This window comes from Oncorhynchus gorbuscha, linkage group LG16 (assembly GCF_021184085.1).
Source record: "Oncorhynchus gorbuscha isolate QuinsamMale2020 ecotype Even-year linkage group LG16, OgorEven_v1.0, whole genome shotgun sequence".
Lineage (NCBI taxonomy): Eukaryota > Metazoa > Chordata > Actinopteri > Salmoniformes > Salmonidae > Oncorhynchus > Oncorhynchus gorbuscha.
The window spans coordinates 79,210,648-79,237,536 of NC_060188.1; the positions used below are offsets into that span (position 1 = coordinate 79,210,648).

The 26,889-nt window shown below is 44.8% G+C and overlaps 1 protein-coding gene and 1 long non-coding RNA gene across 2 annotated transcripts in view; one reads left to right on the forward strand and one right to left on the reverse strand.

The window, feature by feature from the left end:
• The first annotated feature begins 1,219 nt into the window (after positions 1-1,219).
• LOC124000195 lies at positions 1,220-3,084 on the forward strand. Its single transcript, XR_006832555.1, has 3 exons — positions 1,220-2,268; positions 2,663-2,717; positions 3,002-3,084. It is a non-coding gene; the product is annotated as an uncharacterized LOC124000195 (long non-coding RNA).
• Positions 3,085-4,772: 1,688 nt separating this feature from the next.
• Positions 4,773-26,889, reverse strand: part of LOC124000194 (rod cGMP-specific 3',5'-cyclic phosphodiesterase subunit beta-like) — a 30,417-nt gene continuing 8,300 nt past the window's right edge. Inside the window, exons 10-22 of the mRNA XM_046306396.1 lie at positions 19,762-19,905; positions 19,591-19,656; positions 19,288-19,434; positions 18,969-19,076; positions 18,503-18,612; positions 18,221-18,308; positions 17,992-18,092; positions 7,962-8,069; positions 7,768-7,831; positions 7,564-7,638; positions 7,296-7,379; positions 6,960-7,083; positions 4,773-6,839 (exon numbers count right to left, since the gene is read on the reverse strand). Coding sequence (XP_046162352.1) covers positions 6,814-6,839; positions 6,960-7,083; positions 7,296-7,379; positions 7,564-7,638; positions 7,768-7,831; positions 7,962-8,069; positions 17,992-18,092; positions 18,221-18,308; positions 18,503-18,612; positions 18,969-19,076; positions 19,288-19,434; positions 19,591-19,656; positions 19,762-19,905 — 1,245 coding nt within the window. The 3' untranslated portion in view covers positions 4,773-6,813. The remainder of the gene's footprint in view (positions 6,840-6,959; positions 7,084-7,295; positions 7,380-7,563; positions 7,639-7,767; positions 7,832-7,961; positions 8,070-17,991; positions 18,093-18,220; positions 18,309-18,502; positions 18,613-18,968; positions 19,077-19,287; positions 19,435-19,590; positions 19,657-19,761; positions 19,906-26,889) is intronic.

A 26,889-nucleotide genomic window follows, 5' to 3' on the forward strand; every position in this document is an offset into this window, starting at 1 on the left:
ATTGTTCGTATTCCAACACAGCTGTTGCTTCACCAACTTTTTCTCCATTTAGCCCGCACTACTCGCCGCCATTTCCTATTCCCCGAACTATGGATCAACTCTACACGCTTCACCAATCAAGGAACCTCATGCGGACAACCTGCAGGCAGCAACCTGGTCAGAGCAATTTCCTTGTTTGAATGTCAGATTTTATGGGTATTATGACTCATACTGTGGAACTCTATAAGAATGAGGCCTACAGCAGGATAAATACATGCTCCTCCAGCTCAGTGCCTCCAGAGATGTACCCCAACCACCAACTAAAATAATTGTCTGGTATATGTGCAATCATGAGTATAGAGAAGAAAAATCCATGTTTAGAACTGAGAATTGTTTGCATGGTGCAAGAATGAAAGCAATTAATTGATTATTTAATGTTATGGTCACAGCTTTGTAGAAACAAAACATACACAGCCTCTGCTCAACAACTAGAACATTCATAATTTGGGGGTCTGCAGTTCGCGAACGACACAGTGCTTATAGTTTGGTTTACACCAGCTCTCGAAGTTCTAGTAGTCCCATGTGTCGCGTCAGTAACAATGCATTCCGCCAAGTCATTCACAATCTAGTCCGTTTGAGGCCACAACTAGACCTCGTTTCAAATATAGGTCTATCAAGAAATAATCGTATTTGTATGCCTAGCAATTAACCAATGTACATTATTTAGAGCACACGTTTACAAGTCACAGTCAAAAATGACAGCTCCAATAAGCCTCTTATGGTGAACGAGAGGCTTGTAGAATCACGAGTTCTGTTCGCCAGTAGAGGGTCCAGCGTGCTCTGTATGTTCCGTAGCTATGGGCATTACTGCCTCAAATGAACGAAATGAGTCGAAATATTAGTTTCTTTGACTGAATGAATCGTAAAGATCCGAGTCGGTAAAATGAGCCGAACTTCCCATTACTAGTCCATGACCACATTACATTGTATGACATAGCCCTAACCTGTCTGGTTGAAAGCGCGAGAGAACAAAAGTGTTGATTGTATATAAAGCCAATGCTATAGAAATAACGTTGAATCACATAATAACAAATAAATAAAAGTAAGAATTACTGTTCCGAATAATCGACTTGATCTGCTATCAACACTCCTCCCCCCTGGCATGCGCATTTCCTCAATTTTACAACAGCAATATGCTACCTCCAATTGTAGTGTCGCCTGTCATCAAGGTAAATCTATATTTATTTTATTAAATTGTGTTGTATAACTAACTCCATTGAAATCATATGATGAATACAACATGCTGTTGTTGTGTTAAATGTTAAAATCAGATGTCTGGCCCGTTAGAAAGCTTACTAACGTGAACTTTCATATGACATTGACTGGTTAAATCCAATGAGGGTTAGCCAGTTAGCTAGCTAACGTTGACTAACGATATGCCTGCCATAAAACTAGCCAAACGTAACTAAATAATCCGGCCAAACCAAAATCAATGTTTAGAGTAATTCAGTTCATTGACTTGTAATAATTATTGATAACAACGGGCTAATTTATAGACTTGCATGGCTAACTGGGGGCGTTCCAAATCATCTAAGAGGAAACGTTAGTCTTGCTAGCGTGTCAGACTCTAACTTTGGGTGTGTTCGTAAATTCAATATGGGTGTTCGTAAATGTAGATCGTTGTCAGATTGTCCGTTTGTAAATTTAGAGTTTCGCTCTCGGAGAGTTCAGAGCGCACACCCGGACGCTTTGCCAGACAAGCACCCAAGCTAACTGGCTAACGTTGGGTAGCTTGCTGATTGGGTAGCTTGCTGATTAGCTTACATCCAGACACACGAGAGAACACTTCACTCTGACCATTTTACTCGCCCAGCAGAGCTGCTGGTTAGGCTGTTTTTATGTTATCCAGAGCGTTGGTGACTGTAACATGCTGACCACACCGCATACGCGAGTATTGCAAAATCCATTTACACATACATGTTATTCAATCATTGCACCCACACTGCTCGTGCATAATTAAGTTTCTGTGTGGCCAGCCACTAAAATAGAACTTGGTTCTTTTTGTGATGCTCAAGCACTCCCATCTCCTCATTGGATTTTAGGCGTATATACCCACGTGAGTGATTGAAAGCTGAACTGAGGTCCACATTCGGTTCATCTTTATGGTAATGCACCGTAAAGGTGGTTGCCAACCGCCATCTAAAGTCCAAAGAAGAAAAAGAAGCCTGAAGGAATTTACCGTTTTATCTGTGCATTAATTGTTGGAGTAGAGGACCTTGTACATTTCAGGTAAAATAACAACCCAACGTTTATATCCCATGACAAATTATCTAGCAACCGCAAGCTAGCTAAATTGCCATAAATGTTTAATGCGTTTTGACCTGTCCCCAAATGAATATAATTGGTTCAGAGTTTGTTTTGATATTTCAACCTGTGTGTTCTGATCGTGTCTGGTGTGGGTGACAAAGCGTGTTGAGCATTTGCAAATTCATATTATTTTGCGCTCGGTCACGCTCAGACGAGAGTGCTCTGAAATCGGGGTAGATAAACCAAAGCAAATTTACCAACGCGCCCTTTAATGAATTATTATGCCAAAAGACGATTGAAAGTCAACCAGTTTAGACAGAGGTCAATACTTTTAAACTGGGTAATGTTAAATCAACTCAATTTTCCTTTATTTCAGACAGCAAGGTGGTCATTCTTGCTCATTGGCATGTTCTATGGCAAACAGAGATATGGTAAGTAAAATTACATTTTTATTTTATTTAGCATAAGCTCTTATCCAGAGCAACAAACAAAAGCAATTAGGGTTAAGTGCCTTGCTCAAGGGTACATCAACAGATTTTTCACCTAGTCTGCTCGAGGATTCAATCCAGTGACCTTATGTTTACTGGCCCAACACTCTTAACCGCTAGGCTGCCTGCCTCCCAACAATATATAATATTGTGTTAATGTCACCCGAGGGTATTTTGAAAGTTCATAATTGCAATGTTACTGAATGTCATCTCTGCATTTCTGTTAGACTATCTGAAGCCAAGAGCTGAGGAAGAGAGGCGTGTTGAGGAAGCAGAGAAGAAGATACGAGAGGACCAGGAAAAAATAGCCAAAGCACTTGCGGAAGGTAAATAGTAAACCCATCAGAATGTTAGGGGAGATGAATAGCTGATGGTATCATGCAGGTCTTATCATGCTGGGATAACTGTTGATCTCAGGCAGCTGTATAGGCATAGCACATTTCTCAACCAACCTTTTCTTTGCGATACTTTCTTTGTCCTCGATTAGGCGAGTAATAAACTTGTGTGCCCAGTTACAGGTGGTACTCCAAAAAAAACAGAATATTCAGAACCATATTAATCAAGTGAGATTTTTTAAATTTATTGGACCTTTATTTTAACAGTGTGTAACTCTTTGTTTTGGTCACACTGAGACGCACTGTCATCTACCTTTACACTTGGCGACGTCGCATAGAAATGACTAGTTCCTGCAGAGATGCTGGAAAATGCGAGATGTGCGGTAGCTTCGATGATGAGGAACCTCTTCACGTGGTGCAAAAGTAGATTTAATGTTTTTCTAAAATATTCTCTGGTTTTTGGAGTACCACCTGCAACTGGACACACAAGTGTATAAGGCAACGGTGCCTCTCCTAATCGAGAACGAAGAAAGGGTTGCCAAGAAAAGGTTATTTGAAAAATCTCCTGCTATGCCTATACAGCTGCTGAGATCAACTGTTATCTCAACATAATAACTCAATGATACCATCAGCTAGAGGATGCTGTGAAGATGTAAGTGAAGAAATGTTTGATTTGAGCATGGAGTGTGAAGCATGTTTTTTCTTTTCTCCCCCACAGCCTCTGAAGACACCATCCTGAAATGAACTTATGGATCTACTCTGTCATGTTAGAAGAAGAATACATGCATGATAAACATAATTATTTGAATGTATTACAGAATTCTTCTCTGGTATATCTGTTTAGATGTTAATGTGCTTACAATTATTAGTATAATACAAACAACTTCCAGTAATCTCAAAACACATCCAAAATGTGTTTTGACATCCAAATTCAACCAGATGTCGAATTTCTTTTAACCAGATGTTTCACAAATTTACTCTAACATTTTGTATAATGTTAATCTCAAATCAGAAAACATTTGTCTATACCTTTGTGTATTCTACTGACTAAATGGATAGGAATAAATAGTAAAGCTAACTGTCTGGTTCTCAGGTGTATACTGTATGTCTGGGACTGTTACCCTGCCCTTCAATGTTAGGAAGAAGGACTAGGTTGTAATCCAGGCCGAGTTTAGCATAAATCCCAGGATTCAGGTCATAGGCCAATCTAGGAAAGTGCTGACTCAACACTACTGCCACACACTCTTCTGCCTAGGTTCAACCATGGAGATCAATTGAGGACTCTAGTGCCGAAATGCAGATGCCATTTTGGGACAGACACATCACATAATTTATAAGTGTATGGGTTTACCACAGAATAGTCATCTACCTGGCCAATTTGTGATTATATTCATGAATATTTGACATGCAGATACTTTTTCTCTAATCTGAATTCATTTTGTTGTAACTTGTTCTTGCATTTCTATCTGTATGCTGCTGGGCCAGGGGTAACTTCGATACTTTCACCCAACCTCTGGCCATATGCATACAAACAATAGTATATTTTCTAAATTAGTTTTCCTGTTATATAAAACTAACAAGATACCATTAGACAAAATGCATCCTTTAAAAATGTGTAAGTCGCTCTGGATAAGAGCGTCTGCTAAATGACTTAAATGTAATGTAAATGTAAAAATAAATGTACTTTATTTTGGTTATTGTAGATAGCACATACAGAGCTTCAGAATTCTGGTCATGTTTACATGCAAATATTTGTAACAGCAAATTGGGGAATAAAATGTTAGTTGCAATTTTTAATGGTATGGTTATGCAAAAAAGAATTGCTGCTTCTAATAAATGGGTACTTGATATTTAATTTAATGTCGGCACAGAGCATAACAGTAATGTTGCACTGACGTTCATAGAGAATCTATGTATTACCTATTAATCATCTGAAAAAATATACTATAATTTAAATATATTTACAGCAGGAGACTATTTACAAATTATTACATCTATCAAAGCATAGATACCCCATAGAGAGTGGGGCTGCTATAAGAACATGATTATTCTTTGTTCATAACGAGTACTAGGAGATTCAATGGATCCACTGAGTCGGCTCGTATCAGAATCAAGGCCACTGGCTTCAATAACTACCGAGGGTTTGGGACTTTGACCATTATCCTCAGTGGACCATTTGGAAATCCATCCATATTGTTATAGATCATACACACACATCATTTGAGACATATTGTATCTTGTTTTTACCTTAAAAGTATGTCTTCAGATATTCTAAAATAGACAGTGAACAGTTTCATTTTTTTCAAAATGAAGCATTTCTAGTTCAGTGTCGATAGCCAGAGACTGGAACAGACCTTCCTGAAAATGTCAACTCCTTTCTCTCCTATCTCAGTACAATACATTTTAAATGTACACACAGAGAGAATCTCGACTGTCTTGACTTCAGACTTTCTATAATATTTATCTTGCCGTACTTAAACAGCACGGGACAATACAGTATCAATTAGTTGACAGCAAAACGATCACATAGCAACCCACAACAAGGGGTAACATTACCCTGTAATGGAGTGAAATCGTAAAACATAAATACTGTGGGTGCTTTTTCTGTCCTATTTCACACATGTACACGTGTGTATTAATACTCTTGTGAATTAGAAATGTGTCTTTTTTTGCATATCCCAACCCCATCAGAGAATGGGGTCATGGCCAGAGTTTGCCATTATCAATGGTGACCCTGGAGCAGTTAGGGTTAAGTGCCTTGCTCAAGGGCACAGACAGATTTTTCACCTTGTCGGCTCAGGAGTTCGAACTAGCGACCTTTCGGTTACTGGCCCAACGATCTAACCGCTCGTCTAGCTGCCACCATGGCGTATCAGGACGCTAACCTAACTACTGCATAATCTACTTTTGATTACCATTAGGGTAAACACATTCTCTCATGTAAATGATGACTGACTGGAAGGTATGAAGAACAACATAAGTCACTGTAATTACACTGTTGATGTAATATTGGATTCTTGATGAATCCACCAAGGTTTTGTATAATAACTGCCTCTGAAAAAGGCAGTTAACCCACTGTTCCTAGGCTGTCATTGAAAATAAGAATTTGTTCCTAACTGACTTGCCTAGTTAAATAAAGGTAAAATAAATGTTTTTTTTTAAAATACAGAATACTGTTAAAAATTATTTAACAGTATTCTGTATGAAAAAGGTCAAATGAGAAGCAATGCATATTAATGTTATATTCATAGGACATTCCACATGTTTAGAAACAAATATTTCAGAATTTAGTGATTTCTTGTTCCTTAAATTGGTTGATAAAGACCTTCAGGAACTTAGTGTACATAAGACGCATACTCTCCACACGTCTACTTGCAGGATTCCTCCGAAGGTCGTGAAACATATTGACTGGGGTAACTTCTAAAATGTGGATCTGCCAATGCAACTAATGACAACTACCCTTCAACTGAAGGAAGAAACTTGACTGTTTTGTCCATAATGTGCCAACATGGGTCTGTAACCAGCAGGTCCAACGGCTTTTCTGCGTGGCTGCTAAATAGTCCCTCTGGCTCTTCTCCAAGGCTCTGATGCTGTGAGTGCAGGCTGTCTTTCCACAGCTGCTGAGGTGAGGCTGGCCCTGCCCTGGCCGGCAGCAAGACTGTGGCTGTGATGTATCCTGGAGTGATCTACCTCAAAAACGGGCTCTAGCACACTGAGCACGTCTTGGACCCTGTACATTAACAGAATAGAAAATAAAGTACGTGTTAAGGATAATCTGTGTTACTTTTACTGCAGACAAAATACTCTTTTAAACTACAGAGCAATAATGCAATATATCCTCCACTCTGACCTGACTGGGCTTCCAGGATGGCCTGCTTGGCCTCGTACTCTTCCTGCTTGGCCTTCCACTCCTTCCTGTTGTTTAGGAGGCCATCATACATTGGCTGGATGGCCGGATGGAAGCGGGAGAATTCCTGATGGAAAAATAAACTAAACATAAACTAGCGAGCTCTATTTCTGACAGTCAAGCCAGCTAACTAAATAATGCTTGTTTGAATGATAGTTGTGCATTTGGTTATTCTATACATCCAATAGAAGGTATGATTCATGGTTTACTTTGTGCTTAGCAATAGATGTGAAACTGAGAGATGTAGCTAGTCTGAAAAAGTGGTAGTACATACTGTACCTTGTAGATGAATGTGCAGACAAAGTCAATGAAACCACACTGCAGCTTGGGGAGTTGGCCAGCGCAGTTTCTGTCCATCATAGTCTGGAGGAAGGAGGGAGAAAAACGTGATTACACACACACACACACACACACACACACACACACACACACACACACACACACACACACACACACACACACACACACACACACACACACACACACACACACACACACACACACACACACACACACACACACACACACACAAAATTAATATACTCACAATGGGTTGTTTTTCAAGAACTTCCCTTTCCAAGTCACCCTGCTCCCAGAACTCAGCTGCTTCAAACAGCGCCACCTGGATGAAGCAAGACAGTCCCAAGTATTTCACTATGTTGGACATCTTTATTGATTTACAGAAACACAAAACTTCTGCTAAAATGTCTTCAAGGTATATAATCAGGCTATAATCTGAGGATCTCCTCACCTTGCTTTGCACCTCCCATGGTTTAGTGATGGCTGACAGGTCACATGCTGTCATCATCATGGCCCTTTGAGGAGAATTATTGGAGGTATCAGAGCAAAGTAGAAGTGCTAATAAGATACGATCCAATGTGCATTTTATAATCCTAAATATCCCACTATAACTACAATCCTCCCCCTACCATGAACTGCACTCACAAGACAATCTCTTTCCTGGTCGTCTCCAGGGACATCCAGTCCACCCACTTCTTCTCATCTTCGTAGGTCTTTGATAGGTCAACAATCTTCTGGAACATTGTTCGCTTCCTTGTGACATTGGAAAAAAACAGAGATTTATACATTCTGTTAAAGTTGTAAGCTGTGCAATGTGAAATCTTGTTTTCCACAACTTTACAGGGCTAAGTAGGCATGATCGTTGCAGCTAAAGCTGTTAAAAGCAAACATTTGAATTAACAGTGCTTCAATATGCAGAGAAAGAGTCCACATTAACAACAATACATTCTTCCTAAGATTTGAACCAGGTTATGTAGACAAACAGTGCAATTAGTGCAACCAATGGCAATAGTGAGGGGTGTTTCATAATGATTAAGTTAATTCAAATGAATTAGTTAAACTGTTAAAAAATATTATATGGCATATTAAATATATTACACTATTGCTATCATATAGAAACATCATGGAATATTGTACATCATATTAGCAACAACATACATTATTGTTTCATTCAATTTCACATAATTTCATGTTTGTTGCATGTAATCTTTTGGTTCAACCTTAATGTGTAATGAGCATCATCAACAGGGGGAACATATTAGTTGTACACTAATAAGCTGTATAAATAATATATCAATTTATAAAACTTGTTCATAAAGGAAAAATACATTCATAAGAAGGGCCTGAGATCAAAGTCAATATTCAGGCAACTGGGGGTCAATGTTATTAGATAGGATATCCAGTAAGTCTCCCTTTGTAGTAGTAGGATCTCGATGTTACCTTCTCTCCTTGGTAGAGCAACATGCTCAATGCCTGTGTATTTGAGGGAGGAGATGGGATGGTTAGCTTTAACAAAGTGAGCTGCTACTGGATAATCAATGTTCTCACACCTGATTGAGCTGCGGTGTTCAGCTATGCGTTGTTTTAATTGTCTTTTCGTTTGTCTTACGTGGGCTTTTCCACATGAACAGGTGATGAGATTACTCCCTTGGTCTTGCATGAGATGATACCTCTAACAGGGATCTTTCAAGCTGTATATGAATGTATGAAGAAAGACGTTTTTATAGTGCTACTACACTGTGCGCATGAGCCACATTTGTAGTTCCCATTTAGGCATTAACACTCCTGCAACCTCAGCAAACACACTGGACCCCAACACACACATACAGTACACAAAAGTACATGTTGAAGTCAGAAGTTTATACACCTTAGCCAAATATATTTAAACAATTGCTGACATTTAATCAGAGTAAAAAATCCTTGTCTTAGGTCAGTTAGGATCACCACTTTATTTTCAGAATGTGAAATGTCAGAATAGTAGAGAGAGTAGAGAGAATTAGTAGAGATAATTATTTATTTCAGCTTTTATTTCTTTCATCACATTCCCAGTGAGTCAGAAGTGGCCACTCAATTAATATTTGGTAGCATTCCCTTTAAATAGTTTAACTTGTGTCAAACGTTTTGGGTAGCCTTCCACAAGCTTCCCACAATAAGTTTGGTGAATTTTGGCCCATTCCTCCTGACAGAGCTGGTGTAACTGAGTCAGGTTTGTAGGCCTCCCTGCTCGCACACGCTTCTTCAGTGCTGCCCACACATTTTGTATAGGATTTAGGTCAGGGGTTTGTGATGGCCACTCCAATACCTTGACTTTGTTGTCCTTAAGCCATTTTGCCACAACTTTGGAAGTATGCTTGGGGTCATTGTCCATTTGGAGGACCCATTTGCAACCAAGCTTTAACTTCCTGACTGATGTCTTGAGATGTTGCTTCAAGATATCCACATAATTTTCCTACCTCATGATGCCATCTATTTTGTGAAGTGTACCAGACCCTCCTGCAGCAAAGCACCCCCACAACATGATGCTGCCACACCCATGTTTCACGGTTGGGATGGTCTTTTTCGGCTTGCAAACCTCCCCCCTTTTCCTCCAAACATAACGATGGTCATTATGGCCAAACAGTTCTATTTTTGTTTCATCAGACCAGAGGACATTTCTCCGAAAAGTACAAACGTTCTCCCCATGTGCAGTTGCAAACCGTAGTGTGGCTTTTTTATGACAGTTTTAGAGCAGTGGCTTCTTCCTTGCTGAGCGGCCTTTCAGGTTATGTCGATATAGGAAATGTTTTACTGTGATATAGATACTTTTGTACCGGTTTCCTCCAGCATCTTCACAAGGTCATTTGCTGCTGTTCTAGGATTGAATTACAATTTTCGCACCAAAGTACGTTAATCTCTAGGAGACAGAACGCGTCTCCTTCCTGAGCGGTATGACGGCTATGACGGATACTCCCAAGGATGACCCAGACTTGTGGAGGTCTACAATTGTTTTTCATAGGTCTTGGATGATTTCTTATGATTTCCAATGATGTAAAGCAAAGAGGCACTGAGTTTGAACGTAGGCCTTGAAATACATTCACAGGTACACCTCCAATTGACTCAAATGATGTCAATTAGCCTATCAGAAGCATCTAAAGCAATGACATAATTTTGGGGAATTATCCAAGCTGTTTAAAGACACAGTCAACTTAGTGTATGTAAACTTCTGACCCACTGGAATTGTGATACAGTGAATTATATGTGAAATAATCTGTCTGTAAACAATTGCTGGAAAAAAAAATTGTGTCATGCACAAAGTAGATTTCCTAATCGACTTGCCAAAACTATAGTTTGATTAAAAATACATTTGTGGAGTGGTTGAATAACGAGTTTTAATGACTCCAACCTAAGTATATGTAAACTTTCGACTTCAACTGTATGTCCACACACACATAACACATGCACACATGCATACTGACTACACGCACACACTTTCACACTCATCACATGCGCTGCTACTACTGTCTATGATATATTCTGTTGCCTCGTGACTTTACCCCTTTTTAAAATGGTTTTTATTTCATGTTTATTTAACACCTACGTGTGTGTACATAGCTACCTCAATTACCTTGAACCCTGCAGACTGTCTCGGTACTCCTTGTATACTGTATAGCCACGCTATTTTTACTCGTTATTGTTATTCACTGTGTATTTATTCCTTGTGTCACTGTTTCTATTATTACACTGAACAGCTGAAGGAAGAATGTGTTGGTCCCATGTTTCATACTCAACCTAATATTAGGTAGGTGTACCACTGTTTGGTGTACTCAGTGTATTATTCATGTCCAGATAGAATTGGGTGAATTTGCTGGACTAAAAATATATACTGATCAAAAATATAAACGAAACTGTCATGTTTGTCATTTATTATCATGTCTTGTCCCTGTGCTCCCCATGCTATTCGTTTCCCTCTGCTGGTCTTATTTGGTTCTTTCCCTCCTTCTATCCCTCTCTCTCCCCCTCCCTCTCTCACTCTCTCGCTCTCTCTTCTCTCTATCGTTCCGTTCCTGCTCCCAGCTGTTCCTATTCCCCTAATCATCATTTAATCTTCCCACACCTGTTCCCGATCCTTTCCCCTGATTAGAGTCCCTATTTATTCCTTTGTGATCCGTTCCTGTCCCGTCGGTTCCTTGTTTTGTATTCACCATGCTGTGATTGTGTTTCGCCCTGTCCTGTCGTGTTTTTTGCCTTCATCAGATGCTGCGTGTGAGCAGGTGGCTCTATCAACTACGGCCTGCGCCTACCCGAAGCGACCTGCAGTCTGTGGCCGCTTCTCTAGTTATTCCCCTCTACAGACTAGAGGATTTTTGTTATTCCCTGTTTGGATTTAAATAAACTCTGTTTCTGTTAAGTCGCTTTTGGGTCCTCTTTCACCTGCATGACAGAAGGAACCGACCAAGGAATGGACCCAGCGACTTCAGACGCTCGTTACACTGCCGTCGAGATCCAAGGAGCCATGCTCGGCAGACACGAGCAGGAATTGTCTGCTGCTCGCCATGCCGTGGAGAACCTGGCCGCTCAGGTTTCCGACCTCTCTGGACAGTTCCAGAGTCTACGCTCGTGCCACCTGTTACTTCCTGGACTGCCGAGCCTCCAGAACCTAGGGTTAATAACCCACCTTGCTACTCCGGGCAGCCCACTGAGTGCCGCTCCTTTCTCACGCAGTGTGAGATTGTGTTCTCTCTCCAACCCAACACATACTCTAGAGAGAGAGCTCGGGTTGCTTACGTCATTTCACTCCTTACTGGCCGGGCTCGAGAATGGGGCACAGCTATCTGGGAGGCAAGGGCTGATTGCTCTAACAAATTCCAGAACTTTAAAGAGGAGATGATTCGGGTTTTTGACCGTTCAGTTTTTGGTGGGGAGGCTTCTAGGGCCCTGGCTTCCTTATGCCAAGGTGAACGGTCCATAACGGATTATTCCATTGAGTTTCGCACTCTTGCTGCCTCTAGTGAGTGGAACGAGCCGGCGCTGCTCGCTCGTTTTCTGGAGGGACTCCACGCAGTGGTTAAGGATGAGATTCTCTCCCGGGAGGTTCCTTCAGATGTGGACTCTTTGATTGCTCTCGCCATCCGCATAGAACGACGGGTAGATCTTCGTCACCGGGCTCGTGGAAGAGAGCTCGCATCAACGGTGTTTCCCTGCTCCGCATCGCAACCATCTCCCTCCTCTGGCTTTGAGACTGAGCCCATGCAGCTGGGAGGGATTCGCATCTCGAATAAGGAGAGGGAACGGAGGATCACCAACCGCCTGTGCCTCTATTGCGGAGTTGCTGGACATTTTGTTAATTCATGTCCAGTAAAAGCCAGAGCTCATCTGTAAGCGGAGGGCTACAGGTGAGCGCAACTACTCAAGTCTCTCCATCAAGGTCCTGTACTACTTTGTCGGTCCACCTACGCTGGACCGGTTCGGGTGCTACATGTAGTGCCTTGATAGACTCTGGGGCTGAGGGTTGTTTCATGGACGAAGCATGGGTTCGGAAACATGACATTCCTTTCAGAGAGTTAGATAAGCCTACGCCCATGTTCGCCTTAGATGGTAGTCATCTTCCCAGTATCAGATTTGAGACACTACCTTTAACCCTCACAGTATCTGGTAACCACAGTGAGACTATTTCTTTTTTGATTTTCCGTTCACCGTTTACACCTGTTGTTTTGGGTCATCCCTGGCTAGTATGTCATAATCCTTCTATTAATTGGTCTAGTAATTCTATCCTATCCTGGAACGTTTCTTGTCATGTGAAGTGTTTAATGTCTGCCATCCCTCCCGTTTCTTCTGTCCCTACTTCTCAGGAGGAACCTGGCGATTTGACAGGAGTGCCGGAGGAATATCATGATCTGCGCACGGTCTTCAGTCGGTCCCGAGCCAACTCCCTTCCTCCTCACCGGTCGTATGATTGTAGTATTGATCTCCTTCCGGGGACCACTCCTCCTCGAGGTAGACTATACTCTCTGTCGGCTCCCGAACGTAAGGCTCTCGAGGATTATTTGTCTGTGTCTCTTGACGCCGGTACCATAGTGCCTTCTTCTTCTCCGGCCGGGGCGGGGTTCTTTTTGTTAAGAAGAAGGACGGTACTCTGCGCCCCTGCGTGGATTATCGAGGGCTGAATGACATAACGGTTAAGAATCGTTATCCGCTTCCCCTTATGTCATCAGCCTTCGAGATTCTGCAGGGAGCCAGGTGCTTTACTAAGTTGGACCTTCGTAACGCTTACCATCTCGTGCGCATCAGAGAGGGGGACGAGTGGAAAACGGCGTTTAACACTCCGTTAGGGCATTTTGAGTACCGGGTTCTGCCGTTCGGTCTCGCCAATGCGCCAGCTGTTTTTCAGGCATTAGTTAATGATGTTCTGAGAGACATGCTGAACATTTTTGTTTTTGTCTATCTTGACGATATCCTGATTTTTTCTCCGTCACTCGAGATTCATGTTCAGCACGTTCGACGTGTTCTACAGCGCCTTTTAGAGAATTGTCTCTACGTAAAGGCTGAGAAGTGCTCTTTTCATGTCTCCTCCGTTACTTTTCTCGGTTCCGTTATTTCCGCTGAAGGCATTCAGATGGATTCCGCTAAGGTCCAAGCTGTCAGTGATTGGCCCGTTCCAAGGTCACGTGTCGAGTTGCAGCGCTTTTTAGGTTTCGCTAATTTCTATCGGCGTTTCATTCGTAATTTCGGTCAAGTTGCTGCCCCTCTCACAGCTCTTACTTCTGTCAAGACGTGTTTTAAGTGGTCCGGTTCCGCCCAGGGAGCTTTTGATCTTCTAAAGGAACGTTTTACGTCCGCTCCTATCCTCGTTACTCCTGACGTCACTAGACAATTCATTGTCGAGGTTGACGCTTCAGAGGTAGGCGTGGGAGCCATTCTATCCCAGCGCTTCCAGTCTGACGATAAGGTTCATCCTTGCGCTTATTTTTCTCATCGCCTGTCGCCATCTGAGCGCAACTATGATGTGGGTAACCGTGAACTGCTCGCCATCCGCTTAGCCCTAGGCGAATGGCGACAGTGGTTGGAGGGGCGACCGTTCCTTTTGTCGTTTGGACAGACCATAAGAACCTTGAGTACATCCGTTCTGCCAAACGACTTAATGCCCGTCAAGCTCGTTGGGCGTTGTTTTCGCTCGTTTCGAGTTTGTGATTTCTTACCGTCCGGGTAGCAAGAACACCAAGCCTGATGCCTTATCCCGTCTGTTTAGTTCTTCTGTGGCTTCTACTGATCCCGAGGGGATTCTTCCTTATGGGCGTGTTGTCGGGTTAACAGTCTGGGGAATTGAAAGACAGGTTAAGCAAGCACTCACGCACACTGCGCGCCGCGCGCTTGTCCTAGTAACCTCCTTTTCGTTCCTGTTTCCACTCGTCTGGCTGTTCTTCAGTGGGCTCACTCTGCCAAGTTAGCTGGTCATCCCGGTGTTCGAGGCACTCTTGCGTCTATTCGCCAGCGCTTTTGGTGGCCGACTCAGGAGCGTGACACGCGCCGTTTCGTGGCTGCTTGTTCGGACTGCGCGCAGACTAAGTCGGGTAACTCTCCTCCTGCCGGTCGTCTCAGACCGCTCCCCATTCCTTCTCGACCATGGTCTCACATTGCCTTAGACTTCATTACCGGTCTGCCTTTGTCTGCGGGGAAGACTGTGATTCTGACGGTTGTCGATAGGTTCTCTAAGGCGGCACATTTCATTCCCCTCGCTAAACTTCCTTCCGCTAAGGAGACGGCACAAATCATTATTGAGAATGTATTCAGAATTCATGGCCTCCCGTTAGACGCCGTTTCAGACAGAGGCCCGCAATTCACGTCACAGTTTTGGAGGGAGTTCTGTCGTTTGATTGGTGCGTCCGTCAGTCTCTCTTCCGGGTTTCATCCCCAGTCTAACGGTCAAGCAGAGAGGGCCAATCAGACGATTGGTCGCATACTACGCAGCCTTTCTTTCAGAAACCCTGCGTCTTGGGCAGAACAGCTCCCCTGGGCAGAATACGCTCACAATTCGCTTCCTTCGTCTGCTACCGGGTTATCTCCGTTTCAGAGTAGTCTGGGTTACCAGCCTCCTCTGTTCTCATCCCAGCTTGCCGAGTCCAGCGTTCCCTCCGCTCAAGCGTTTGTCCAACGTTGTGAGCGCACCTGGAGGAGGGTGAGGTCTGCACTTTGCCGTTACAGGGCACAGACGGTGAGAGCCGCCAATAAACGCAGGATTAAGAGTCCAAGGTATTGTTGCGGCCAGAGAGTGTGGCTTTCCACTCGCAACCTTCCTCTTACGACAGCTTCTCGTAAGTTGACTCCCCGGTTCATTGGTCCGTTCCGTGTCTCCCAGGTCGTCAATCCTGTCGCTGTGCGACTGCTTCTTCCGCGACATCTTCGTCGCGTCCATCCTGTCTTCCATGTCTCCTGTGTTAAGCCCTTTCTTCGCACCCCCGTTCGTCTTCCCTCCCCCCCTCCCGTCCTTGTCGAGAGCGCACCTATTTACAAGGTACATAAGATCATGGACATGCGTTCTCGGGGACGGGGTCACCAATACCTAGTGGATTGGGAGGGTTACGGTCCTGAGGAGAGGAGTTGGGTTCCGTCTCGGGACGTGCTGGACCGTTCACTCATCGATGATTTCCTCCGTTGCCGCCAGGATTCCTCCTCGAGTGCGCCAGGAGGCGCTCGGTGAGTGGGGGGGTACTGTCATGTTTGTCATTTATTATCATGTCTTGTCCCTGTGCTCCCCATGCTATTCGTTTCCCTCTGCTGGTCTTATTTGGTTCTTTCCCTCCTTCTATCCCTCTCTCTCCCCCTCCCTCTCTCACTCTCTCGCTCTCTCTTCTCTCTATCGTTCCGTTCCTGCTCCCAGCTGTTCCTATTCCCCTAATCATCATTTAATCTTCCCACACCTGTTCCCGATCCTTTCCCCTGATTAGAGTCCCTATTTATTCCTTTGTGATCCGTTCCTGTCCCGTCGGTTCCTTGTTTTGTATTCACCATGCTGTGATTGTGTTTCGCCCTGTCCTGTCGTGTTTTTTGCCTTCATCAGATGCTGCGTGTGAGCAGGTGGCTCTATCAACTACGGCCTGCGCCTACCCGAAGCGACCTGCAGTCTGTGGCCGCTTCTCTAGTTATTCCCCTCTACAGACTAGAGGATTTTTGTTATTCCCTGTTTGGATTTAAATAAACTCTGTTTCTGTTAAGTCGCTTTTGGGTCCTCTTTCACCTGCATGACAGAAACATGTAAAGTGTTGGTCCCATGTTTCATAAGTTGAAATAAAAGATCACAGACATTTGCCATAAGCACAAAAAAGCTTATTTCTCTTAAAATGCTTAACAAATTTGTTTACATCCCTGTTAGTGAGCATTTCTCCTTTGCCTAGATAATCCATCCACCTGACAGGTGTGGCATATCAAGAAGCTGATTAAAGAATATGTGTGCACCTTGTGCTGGGGACCGTAAAAAGCCACTCTAAAATGTGCAGTTTTGTCACACAACACAATGCCAAATATGTCTCAAGTTTTGAAGGAGCGTGCAGTTGGCATGCCTACTACAGGAATGTCCACCCAAGGTGTTGCCAGAAAATTGACTGTTCATTTCTCTACCATAAGTCGCCTCCAATGTCATTTTAGAGATTATGGCAGTATGTATAGCTGGCCTCACAACCGCAGACCATGTGTGACCACACCAACCCAGGACCTCCACATCCGGCTTCTTCACCTGCGGGATTGTCTGAGACCAGCCACCCGGACAGCTGATGAAACTGTGGGTTTGCACAACCAAAGAATTTCTGCACAAACTGTCAGAAACCATCTCGGGGAAGCTCATCTGCATGCTCATTGTCCTCACCAGGGTCTTGACCTGACTGCAGTTAGGCGTCGGAAAATGCTCACCTTCTACGGCCACTGGCACGCTGGAGAAACGTGCTCTTAACAGATGAATCCCGGGGTTTCAACTACCGGGCCGATGACAGCGTGTATGGTGTCGTGTGGGCGAGCGGTTTGCTGATGTCAAGGTTGTGAACAGAGTGCCCCATGGTGGCGGTGGAGTTATGGTATGAGCAGGCATAAGCTACGGACAACAAACACAATTGCATTTTATCGTGTCATTCATCCACCGCCATCACCTCATGTTTCAGCATGATAATGCACAGCCCCATGTCGCAAGGATCTGTACACAATTCCTGGCAGCTGAAAATGTTACAGTTCTTCCATGGCCTGCATACTCACCCGACATGTCACCCATTGAGCATGTTTGGGATGCTCTGGAATGACGTGTACTACAGTGTGTTCCAGTTCCCGCCAACATCCAGCAACTTCGCACAGCTATTGAAGAGGATTGGGGCAACATTCCACAAGCCACAATCAGCAGCCTGATCATTTCTATGCGAAGGAGATGCATGAGGAGAATAGTGGTCTGATCCACGTCCCTACCTTTTTTAAGGTATCTGTGACCAACAGATGCATATCTGTATTCCCAGTCTTGTGAAATCCATAGATTAGGGCTGATTTCCTTATATGAATTGTAACTCAGTAAAATCTTTGAAATTTTCATGTTTAGTGTATTTTTTTGTTCAGTGTGTTTTTATCTTTAACTCTGCATTGTTGGAAAAAGTGCCGTAAGTAAGCATTTCACTAGTCTACACCTGTGGTTTACGAAGCATGTGACAAATAAAATGCCATTACTCACTTGAAATAGAGTTGCAAGTCTGTTGCAATGATGGCAATGTCCAGGAGGTGGATGGCATGCTCGTTCTGTCTTCTGTTGAGGTTCTGGTAGATATTCAAGGACTGGTGGGAGGGAGGAGGAGTTAGACGAAAGCGTCATGTGATCAACATGGAAGTAAAGAGTACCAATAAATAAATAATTGACATCAAAGATGCTACTGCAGTAGTTGAGATTCAAAAGCCTTACGTACCTCGTCTGCCAGAAGGAACTTGCTAAATTCTAGATGATGCCTCTCCAGGACAGACGAGCCGTGAAGCTTGGCTAGTGGGTTACCAGATCTGTCGATGAGGAGGGACCAGACCACTCACTGTACAGGGAGCTCATCATAAGCCGTTCATCACACAAAGCTAATTCAAGTGCTTCTCTACATTTACAGTTGCAATGAGAGAGATAGTAAAATAAGAGACCTAGAGATATATGAAGGGCTGGTTGTACCAACTCTCAGAGAGCAGAGATTCTCAGGAGTACTCACTTCACCTGGTAGAGGTTGTTTGTCCCCCTGTGGTCGATATCATGGAGAAAAGCAGATGTGATCATGGCCATCACCTCCAGATCTGTGTAGTACCTTTTCAGGTTCCCTGTCTTGACACAAAAAAAACAGCAGTTTGACATTCAGAATTGGAGATTTCTTTTAATTATGTCTTTCAGTTAAGTGTTTGGGCAAATACAAATTGTTGTCACAGAGAATATTCCTGTGCAGCAGAAAATGCCAATTGTAGTATATTTGAGGTTTAAACAGGCTTCTAAAGTTCATAATACCCACTTTGAAATGTCAGACTTGATTTATCCTAACAAAAAGCATATCAACCCATGTTGCTGCAGGATTATCTTCCTAATGTGAGAATCTAGTAAAATTAGGATATCTGTAAGAAAATATGCCTTTTATTTTCTGTGAGACAAAATAAAGTACATTACTACTGAGGCTTAAGCACTCCTACCGTCAACAGTGTGAACATCGTCTGCCCAACATTGAAACCGTGGCGCCAGTTGTGATAGGTGATTTTCCTGTAGCCTTTGCTGATAGAGAACAGGAAACGCACCAGAACCTGTTGAAATAAATAAAGATGCCTGATGATTTTCATGGGATTTGGAAGTAGAGAATTAGAACAGTAACAGATATGATGGGAGAGCAATAAATTAACTAATGACAAACAGCATGTTCATATATACAGTATTTTCAGAGTATTTGCTCAAATTGACACTTCCCCAGCATTGAAAGTTGTTGCAGTACAGATCATGATTGTACAGTAACGTTACCTCCTGTGGAACCTGGAACTTCTTGACCACTCCGACCTCATAGTACATCTGGATCCCACACATCACCAGCTCCAGCTCTGTGCAGTCAAAGTCAGAGAACCCGAACTCGTAGATCTCAAACTTCTTGGGGCCGGGTAGCTCTTTTTTCTGTATTATAATGCATGATTATTATGGCATTATTAACAGCAAACTAAAGATATGGCCATATGAATGTAGAGGTTTCACATGCAGGCCTACTGTTCCAGTTAATCTGGAACCAGAGGATGACCAAACTGTTATTCTACAAATATAACGTAGTAATACCAGAATCTGCAGAAACTCATCCTCTTCACAGTCACAGGGCTCTCTGTTGAAATACTGCCTGGTTTTCTAACATACATGAAAAAACAATGAGTGTCAAACATTAAAACAATACTTCTCGTATAAAGGGGGTTAGATCTTTGGTGTGTACAATATCTTCGAGCAAGTCTTCACCAGGATTGTCTGTATCTCGTCATCACGGCACTTGACGTGGTAGAGAACCATGTCCTGGGCTATGTCTTTCCGGTTCTCCATCATTTTCATCCTGTCATTAGTGTCTGTGTTGAGGTGGGACCAGCCCAGGAAGTTAGTCATAGCCTGGGGAGACAGACAGAAACAATGTCATTCAGAGTAGGTTTATTCAGTAGCCAACATGGTAAAACTTGGTGAAGACTTGAAAGTCCTGATGAAGACAAGTGGGGAAGGTGGGCAACAACACCTCCGCCACACTGGTCCTCAATACAGGGGCCCATAGGGCAGCGTGCTCAGCACCCTCCTGTACTCCATGTTCACCCATGACTCCCTCCATGTCAACAAAATGAAGGAGCTGATCGTGGACTACAGGAGACAGCAGAGCGAGCACACCCCCATCCACATCGATGGCGCCGTAGTGCAGAGGGTCAAAAGCAAAAGTTCCTCAGCGTGAACAATACTGACAACTTGAAAGGGTCCCTTCACACAGACAACAAGGAGAAGATGGTGCGACAGCGCCTCTTTAACCTCAGGAGGTTGACAAAATTCGGCTTGGCCCCTAAGACCCTTACAAACTTCTACAAATGCACCACTGAGAGCATTGTCGGCCTGTACCACCTGCCTGGTATGGCAATTGCACTTCCCACAACCGCAGGGCTCTCCAGAGGGTGCTGCAATCTGCCCAACACATCACTGCCTACCCTGCAGGATGTCTACAGCACCCGGTGTCACAGGAACGCTAAGAATATCATCAAGGACCTCAGCCACCCAAGCCACGGCTTGTTCACCCCGCTACCATCTAGAAGGCTGAGACAGTACAGGTGCAACAAAGCTGAGACTGAGAAACAGCTTCTATCTCCAGGCCATGCAAATAATACAAATAAAATATCAATTATTGGAATTCACTCTGCCCTGAACTTTAATCAATGTTCTAGCCGGCTACCACCCAGTACTCTACCTTTAACATTTGAGACAGCTGTCCAAATTACACTGAGAACTTTATTAATGTTTACATACTGTTTTACCCATTTTACCCATATATATATATATACGCTACCGTTCAAAAGTTTGGGGTCACTTAGAAATGTCCTTGTTTTTGAAAGAAAAGCACGTTTTTTTGTCCTTCAAAATAATATCAAATTGATCAGAAATGCAGTGTAGACATTGGATGGAATGTCTACATAGTTGTGCAGAGGCCCATTATCAGAAACCATCACTCCTGTGTTCCAATGGCACGTTATGTGAGCTAATCCAACTTTATCATTTTAAAAGGGTAATTGATCATTAGAAAACCCTTTTGCAATTATATTAGCACAGCTGAAAAAAATGTTGTTCTGATTAAAGAAGCAATAAAACTGTCCTTCTAGACTGGTTGAGTATCTGGAGCATCAGCATTTGTGGGTTTGATTACAGGCTCAAAATGGCCAGAAACAAAGGCTTTTCTTCTGTAACTCGTCAGTCTATTCTTGTTCTGAGAAATGAAGGCTATTCCATGCGAGAAATTGCGTAAACTGTCTCTAACTGGAATAGAAAGAGGAGTAGGAGGCCCCGGTACACAACTGAGCAACAGGATAAGTACATTAGTGTCTAGTTTGAGAAACAGTTGCCTCACAAGTCCTCAACTGGCAGTTTCATTAAATAGTACCCGCAAAACACCAGTCTCAACGTCAACAGTGAAGAGACGACTCTGTGATTCTAACCTTCCAGGCAGAGTTCCTATGTCCAGTGTCTGTGTTCTTTTGCCCATCTTAATCTTTTATTTTTATTGGACAGTCTGAAATATGGCTTTTTCTTTGGAACTCTGCTTAGAAGGCCAGCATCCCGGAGTCGCCTCTTCACTGTTGACGTTGAGACCGGTATTTCATCAAGGATCTCTCCGTACTTGCTCCGTTCATCTTTGCCTCAATCCTGACTAGTCTCCCTGTCCCTGCTGCTGAAAAAATCCCCACAGCATGATGCTGCCACCACCACCATGCTTCACTGTAGGGATGGTGCCAGGTTTCCTCCAGATATGGCGCTTGACATTCAGGCCAAAGAGTTCAATATTGGTTTCATCAGACCGGACAATCTTGTTTCTCATGGTCTGAGAGTCTTTAGGTGCCTTTTGGCAAACTCCAAGCAGGCTGTCATGTGCCTTTTACTGAAGAGTGGCTTCTGTCTGGCCACTCTACCATAAAGGCCTGATTGGTGGAGTGCTGCAGAGATGGTTGTCCTTTTGGAAGGTCCTCCCATCTCCACAAAGGAATTCTAGAGCTCTGTCAAAGTGACCATCGGGTTCTTGGTCAGCTCCCTGACCAAATCCATTCTCCCCCGATTGCTCAGTTTGGCTGCCAGCTCTAGGAAGAGTCTTGGTGGTTCCAAAGTTCTTCCATTTAAGAATGATGGAGCCCTGGTCTAAGGCACTGCATCGCAATGCTAGCTGTGCCACTAGAGATTCTGAGGTCAATTCCAAGCTCTGTCACAGCCGGCCGCGGCCGGGAGACCCATGGGGTGGCGTACAATTGGCCCAGCGTTGTCCGGGTTACGGGAAGGTTTGGCTGGCAGGGATGTCCTTGTCCCATCGCTCACTAGTGACTCCTGTGGCAGGCTGGGTGCAGGGCACGCTGACATTTTAGAAAAAGCTGTTGTACAGCAACTCACTGCCTTCCTGAAGACAAACAATGTATGCAAAACGCTTCCGTCTGGTTTTAGACCCCATCATAGCACTAAGACTGCACTTGTGAAGGTAGTAAATTACCTTTTAATGGCGTCAGACCGAGGCTCTGCATCTGTCCTCGTGCTACTAGATCTTAGTGCTGCTTTCAATACATCTAACACACCACATACTTTTGGAGAGATTGGAAACCCAAATTGGTCTACACGGACAAGTTCTGACCTGGTTTAGATCATATCTGTCGGAAAGATAACAGTTTGTCTCTGTGAATGGTTTGTCCTCTGACAAATCAACTGTAAATTTCGGTGTTCCTCAAGACTTCGATTTAGGACCACTATTGTTTTATTTAATCCATTTTTGAATAACAAAATAATGAAAAAGTTAAGGGGACTAAATACTTTCCGAAGTAAGTCGCTCTGGATAAGAGCGTCTGCTAAATGACTTAAATGTAAATGTAACTATATACAGTGCCTTGCGAAAGTATTCGGCCCCCTTGAACTTTGCGACCTTTTGCCACATTTCAGGCTTCAAACATGAAGATATAAAACGGTATTTTTTTGTGAAGAATCAACAACAAGTGGGACACAATCATGAAGTGGAACGACATTTATTGGATATTTCAAACTTTTTAAACAAATCAAAAACTGAAAAATTGGGCGTGCAAAATTATTCAGCCCCTTTACTTTCAGTGCAGAAAACTCTCTCCAGAAGTTCAGTGAGGATCTCTGAATGATCCAATTGTCACGCCCTGGTCGAAGAATTTTGTGTTTATCTTTATGTATTGGGTCAGGCCAGGGTGTGGCATGGGGTTTTTGTATTGTGGTGTGTTTTGTCTTGGGGTTTTGGTGTGTATATATTGGGATTGTAGCTAGTGGGGTGATCTAGCAAAGTCTATAGCTGTCTGGAGTGGTTCTCAATCAGGGGCAGGTGTTTATCGTTGTCTCTGATTGGGAACCATATTTAGGCAGCCATATTCTTTGAGTTTGTCGTTGGTGATTGTCCTTAGTGTCCTTGTAACTGTCTAGTGTTAGTTTGCACCAGTTTAGGCTGTTTCGGTTTTCGTTATGTTTATTGTTTTGTAGTGTTTGTGTTTAGTGTGTTTTTTTCATTAAACATGAATTGTAATCTACACGCTGCGTTTTGGTCTGACTCTCCTTCACCACACCTAGAAAACCGTTACAGAATCACCCACCACAAATGGACCAAGCAGCGTGTTAACAGGCAGGAGCCACAGGAGAGGCAACAGAGGCAGCAGCAGCAGGAGCAGCAGCAGCTGCAGTGGGAGAGGCTGCACCACCTGGAGAAATGGACATGGGAGGACGACCTGGACGGTAAAGGACCCTGGGCTCTGCCTGGAGAATATCGTCGCCCCAAGGAAGAACTGGAGGCGGTGAAAGCTGAGAGGCGCAGGTATGAGGAGGCAGCACGGCGTAGCGGATGGAAGCCTGAGAGTCAGCCCCAAAGATTTCTTGGGAGGGGGCTCAGGGAGAGTGTGGCAGAGTCAGGAGTCAGACCTGAGCCAACTCTCCCTGTTTATCGTGAGGAGCCAAGGAGGAGACCAGAAACAGAGCCTGTGTTGGAGGTGAGCGAAGCAGAGACTGTGAAGGAGTTCATGGGGATATTGGAGGAGAGAGAAATGAGGGAGTTGCTGTGTTGGTGCTTTTGCATGGAATTCGCCCGAAGGAACGTGTCAGGGATTTGATGGCACCTGGGTCAGCGCTCCATACTCGTCCTGAGGTGCGTGTTAGTCGGCTGGTGAAGTTGGTGCCAGCCTCACGCATCTGGCCTCCTGTGCACATCCCTAGCCTTGCACGTCCTGTGCCAGCACTGCTCTCAAGATCTCCAGTACGCCTTCACGGTCTAGCCCATCCTGTGCCACCTCCACACACCAGCCCTCCGGTAGCAGCTCCCCGCACCAGGCTTCCTGTGCGTGTCCTCGGTTCAGTTCCACCAGTGCCAGCACCATGCATCAGGCCTACAGTGCACCTCGCCTCTCCAGTGCTGTCGGAGTCTCCCGCCTGTCTAGCGCTATAAGAGCCTTCCTCCTCTCCAGCGCTGCCGAAGTCTCCCGCCTGTTCAGCGCAGCTAGAGCTTTCTTCCTCTACAGCGCTGCTGGAGTCTCCTGTCTGTTCAGCGCAGCCAGAGCTGTCAGCCGGCATGGAGCAGTCAGAGCTGTCAGCCTGCATGGAGCAGCCAGAGCTGCCAGTCTACATGGAGCAGCCAGAGTTGTCAGTCTGCATGAAGCAGCCAGAGCTGTCAGTCTGCATGAAGCAGCCAGAGCTGTCAGTCTGCAAGGAGCTGCCAGTCTGCAAGGAGCTGTCAGTCTGCAAGGAGCTGTCAGTCTGTAAGGAGCTGGCAGTCTGTAAGGAACTGTCAGTCTGCAAGGAGCTGCCAGTCAGCATGGAGCGGCCAGAGCTATCAGCCTGCATGGAGCAGCCAGGGCTGTCAGTCTGCATGGAGCAGCCAGAGATGTCAGCCTGCATGGAGCAGCCAGAGCTGCCAGTCTGCAAGGAGCTGCCAGTCTGCAAGGAGCTGCCAGCCTGCATGGAGCAGTCAGAGCTGTCAGTCTGCATGGAGCAGTCAGAGCTGTCAGTCTGCATGAAGCAGCCAGAGCTGTCAGTCTGCATGAAGCAGCCAGAGCTATCAGTCTGCATGAAGCAGCCAGAGCTGCCAGTCTGCAAAGAGCTGCCAGTCTGCAAGGAGCTGCCAGTCTGCAAGGAGCTGTCAGTCTGCAAAGTGCCGCCAGTCTGCCCAGCGCCGCCAGTGCCGCCAGTCTGCCCAGCGCCGCCAGTGCCCCCAGTCTGCCCAGCGCCGCCAGTGCCCCCAGTCTGCCCAGCGCTGCCAGTCTGCCCAGCGCCGCCAGTCTGCCCAGCGTCGCCAGTCTGTCAGGATCAGTTAGATCCGCCAGTCAGCCAGGATCCGCCAGTCTGCCAGGATCCACCAGTCTGCCAGGATCCTCCAGAAGTGCTAGTCAGCCAGGACCCGCCAGAAGTGCCAGTCAGCCAGGATCTGCCAGTCGGCCAGGATCTGCCAGTCGGCCAGGATCTGCCAGTCAGCCAGCATCCACCAGTCTGCCAGGATCTGCCAGAACTTCCAGTCGGCCAGGATCTGCCAGTCAGCCAGGATCTGCCAGTCAGCCAGGATCCGCCAGTCAGCCAGGATCCACCAGTCAGCCAGGATCCGCCAGTCAGCCAGGATCTGCCAGATCCGCTAGTCAGCCAGGATCCGCCAGTCAGCCAGGATCCGCCAGTCAGCCAGGATCCACCAGTCAGCCAGGATCCGCCAGTCAGCCAGGATCTGCCAGATCCGCTAGTCAGCCAGGATCCGCCAGTCAGCCAGGATCTGCCAGTCAGCCAGGATCTGCCGGAACCACCAGCCAGCCAGGATCCATCAACCTGCCTGAGCTTCCTCTCACTCCTGAGCTTCCTCTCACTCCTGAGCTTCCTCTCACTCCTGAGCTTTCTCTCACTCCCGAGCTTTCTCTCACTCCCGAGCTTTCTCTCACTCCCGAGCTTCCTCTCAGTCCCGAGCTGCCTCAGTCCCGATCTGCTCCTCAGTCCAGTGGGGTTCTGGGTGAGGAATATTAACCATCTTCCCTGTCCCTGCTGAAGAAAAGCAGGCCCAAACCATGATGCTGCCACCACCATGTTTGACAGTGGGGATGGTGATGAGCTGTGTTGCTTTTACGCCAAACATAACGTTTTGCATTGTTGCCAAAAAGTTCAATTTTGGTTTCATCTGACCAGAGCACCTTCTTCTACATGTTTGGTGTGTCTCCCAGGTGGCTTGTGGCAAACTTTGGATATCTTTAAGAAATGGCTTTCTTCTTGCCACTCTTCCATAAAGGCCAGATTTGTGCAATATACGACTGATTGTTGTCCTATGGACAGAGTCTCCCACCTCAGCTGTAGATCTCTGCAGTTCATCCAGAGTGATCATGAGCCTCTTGGCTGCATCTCTGATCAGTCTTCTCCTTGTATGAGCTGAAAGTTTAGAGGGGCGGCCAGGTCTTGGTAGATTTGCAGTGGTCTGATACTCCTTCCATTTCAATATTATCGCTTGCACAGTGCTCCTTGGGATGTTTAAAGCTTGGGAAATCTTTCTGTATCCAAATCCAGCTTTAAACTTCTTCACAACAGTATCTCGGACCTGCCTGGTGTGTTCCTTGTTCTTCATGATGCTCTCTGCACTTTTAACGGACCTCTGAGACTATCACAGTGCAGGTGCATTTATACGGAGACTTGATTACACACAGGTGGATTGTATTTATCATCATTAGTCATTTAGGTCAACATTGGATCATTCAGAGATCCTCACTGAACTTCTGGAGAGAGTTTGCTGCACTGAAAGTAAAGGGGCTGAATAATTTTGCACGCCCAATTTTTCAGTTTTTGATTTGTTAAAAAAGTTTGAAATATCCAATAAATGTCTTTCCTCTTCATGATTGTGTCCCACTT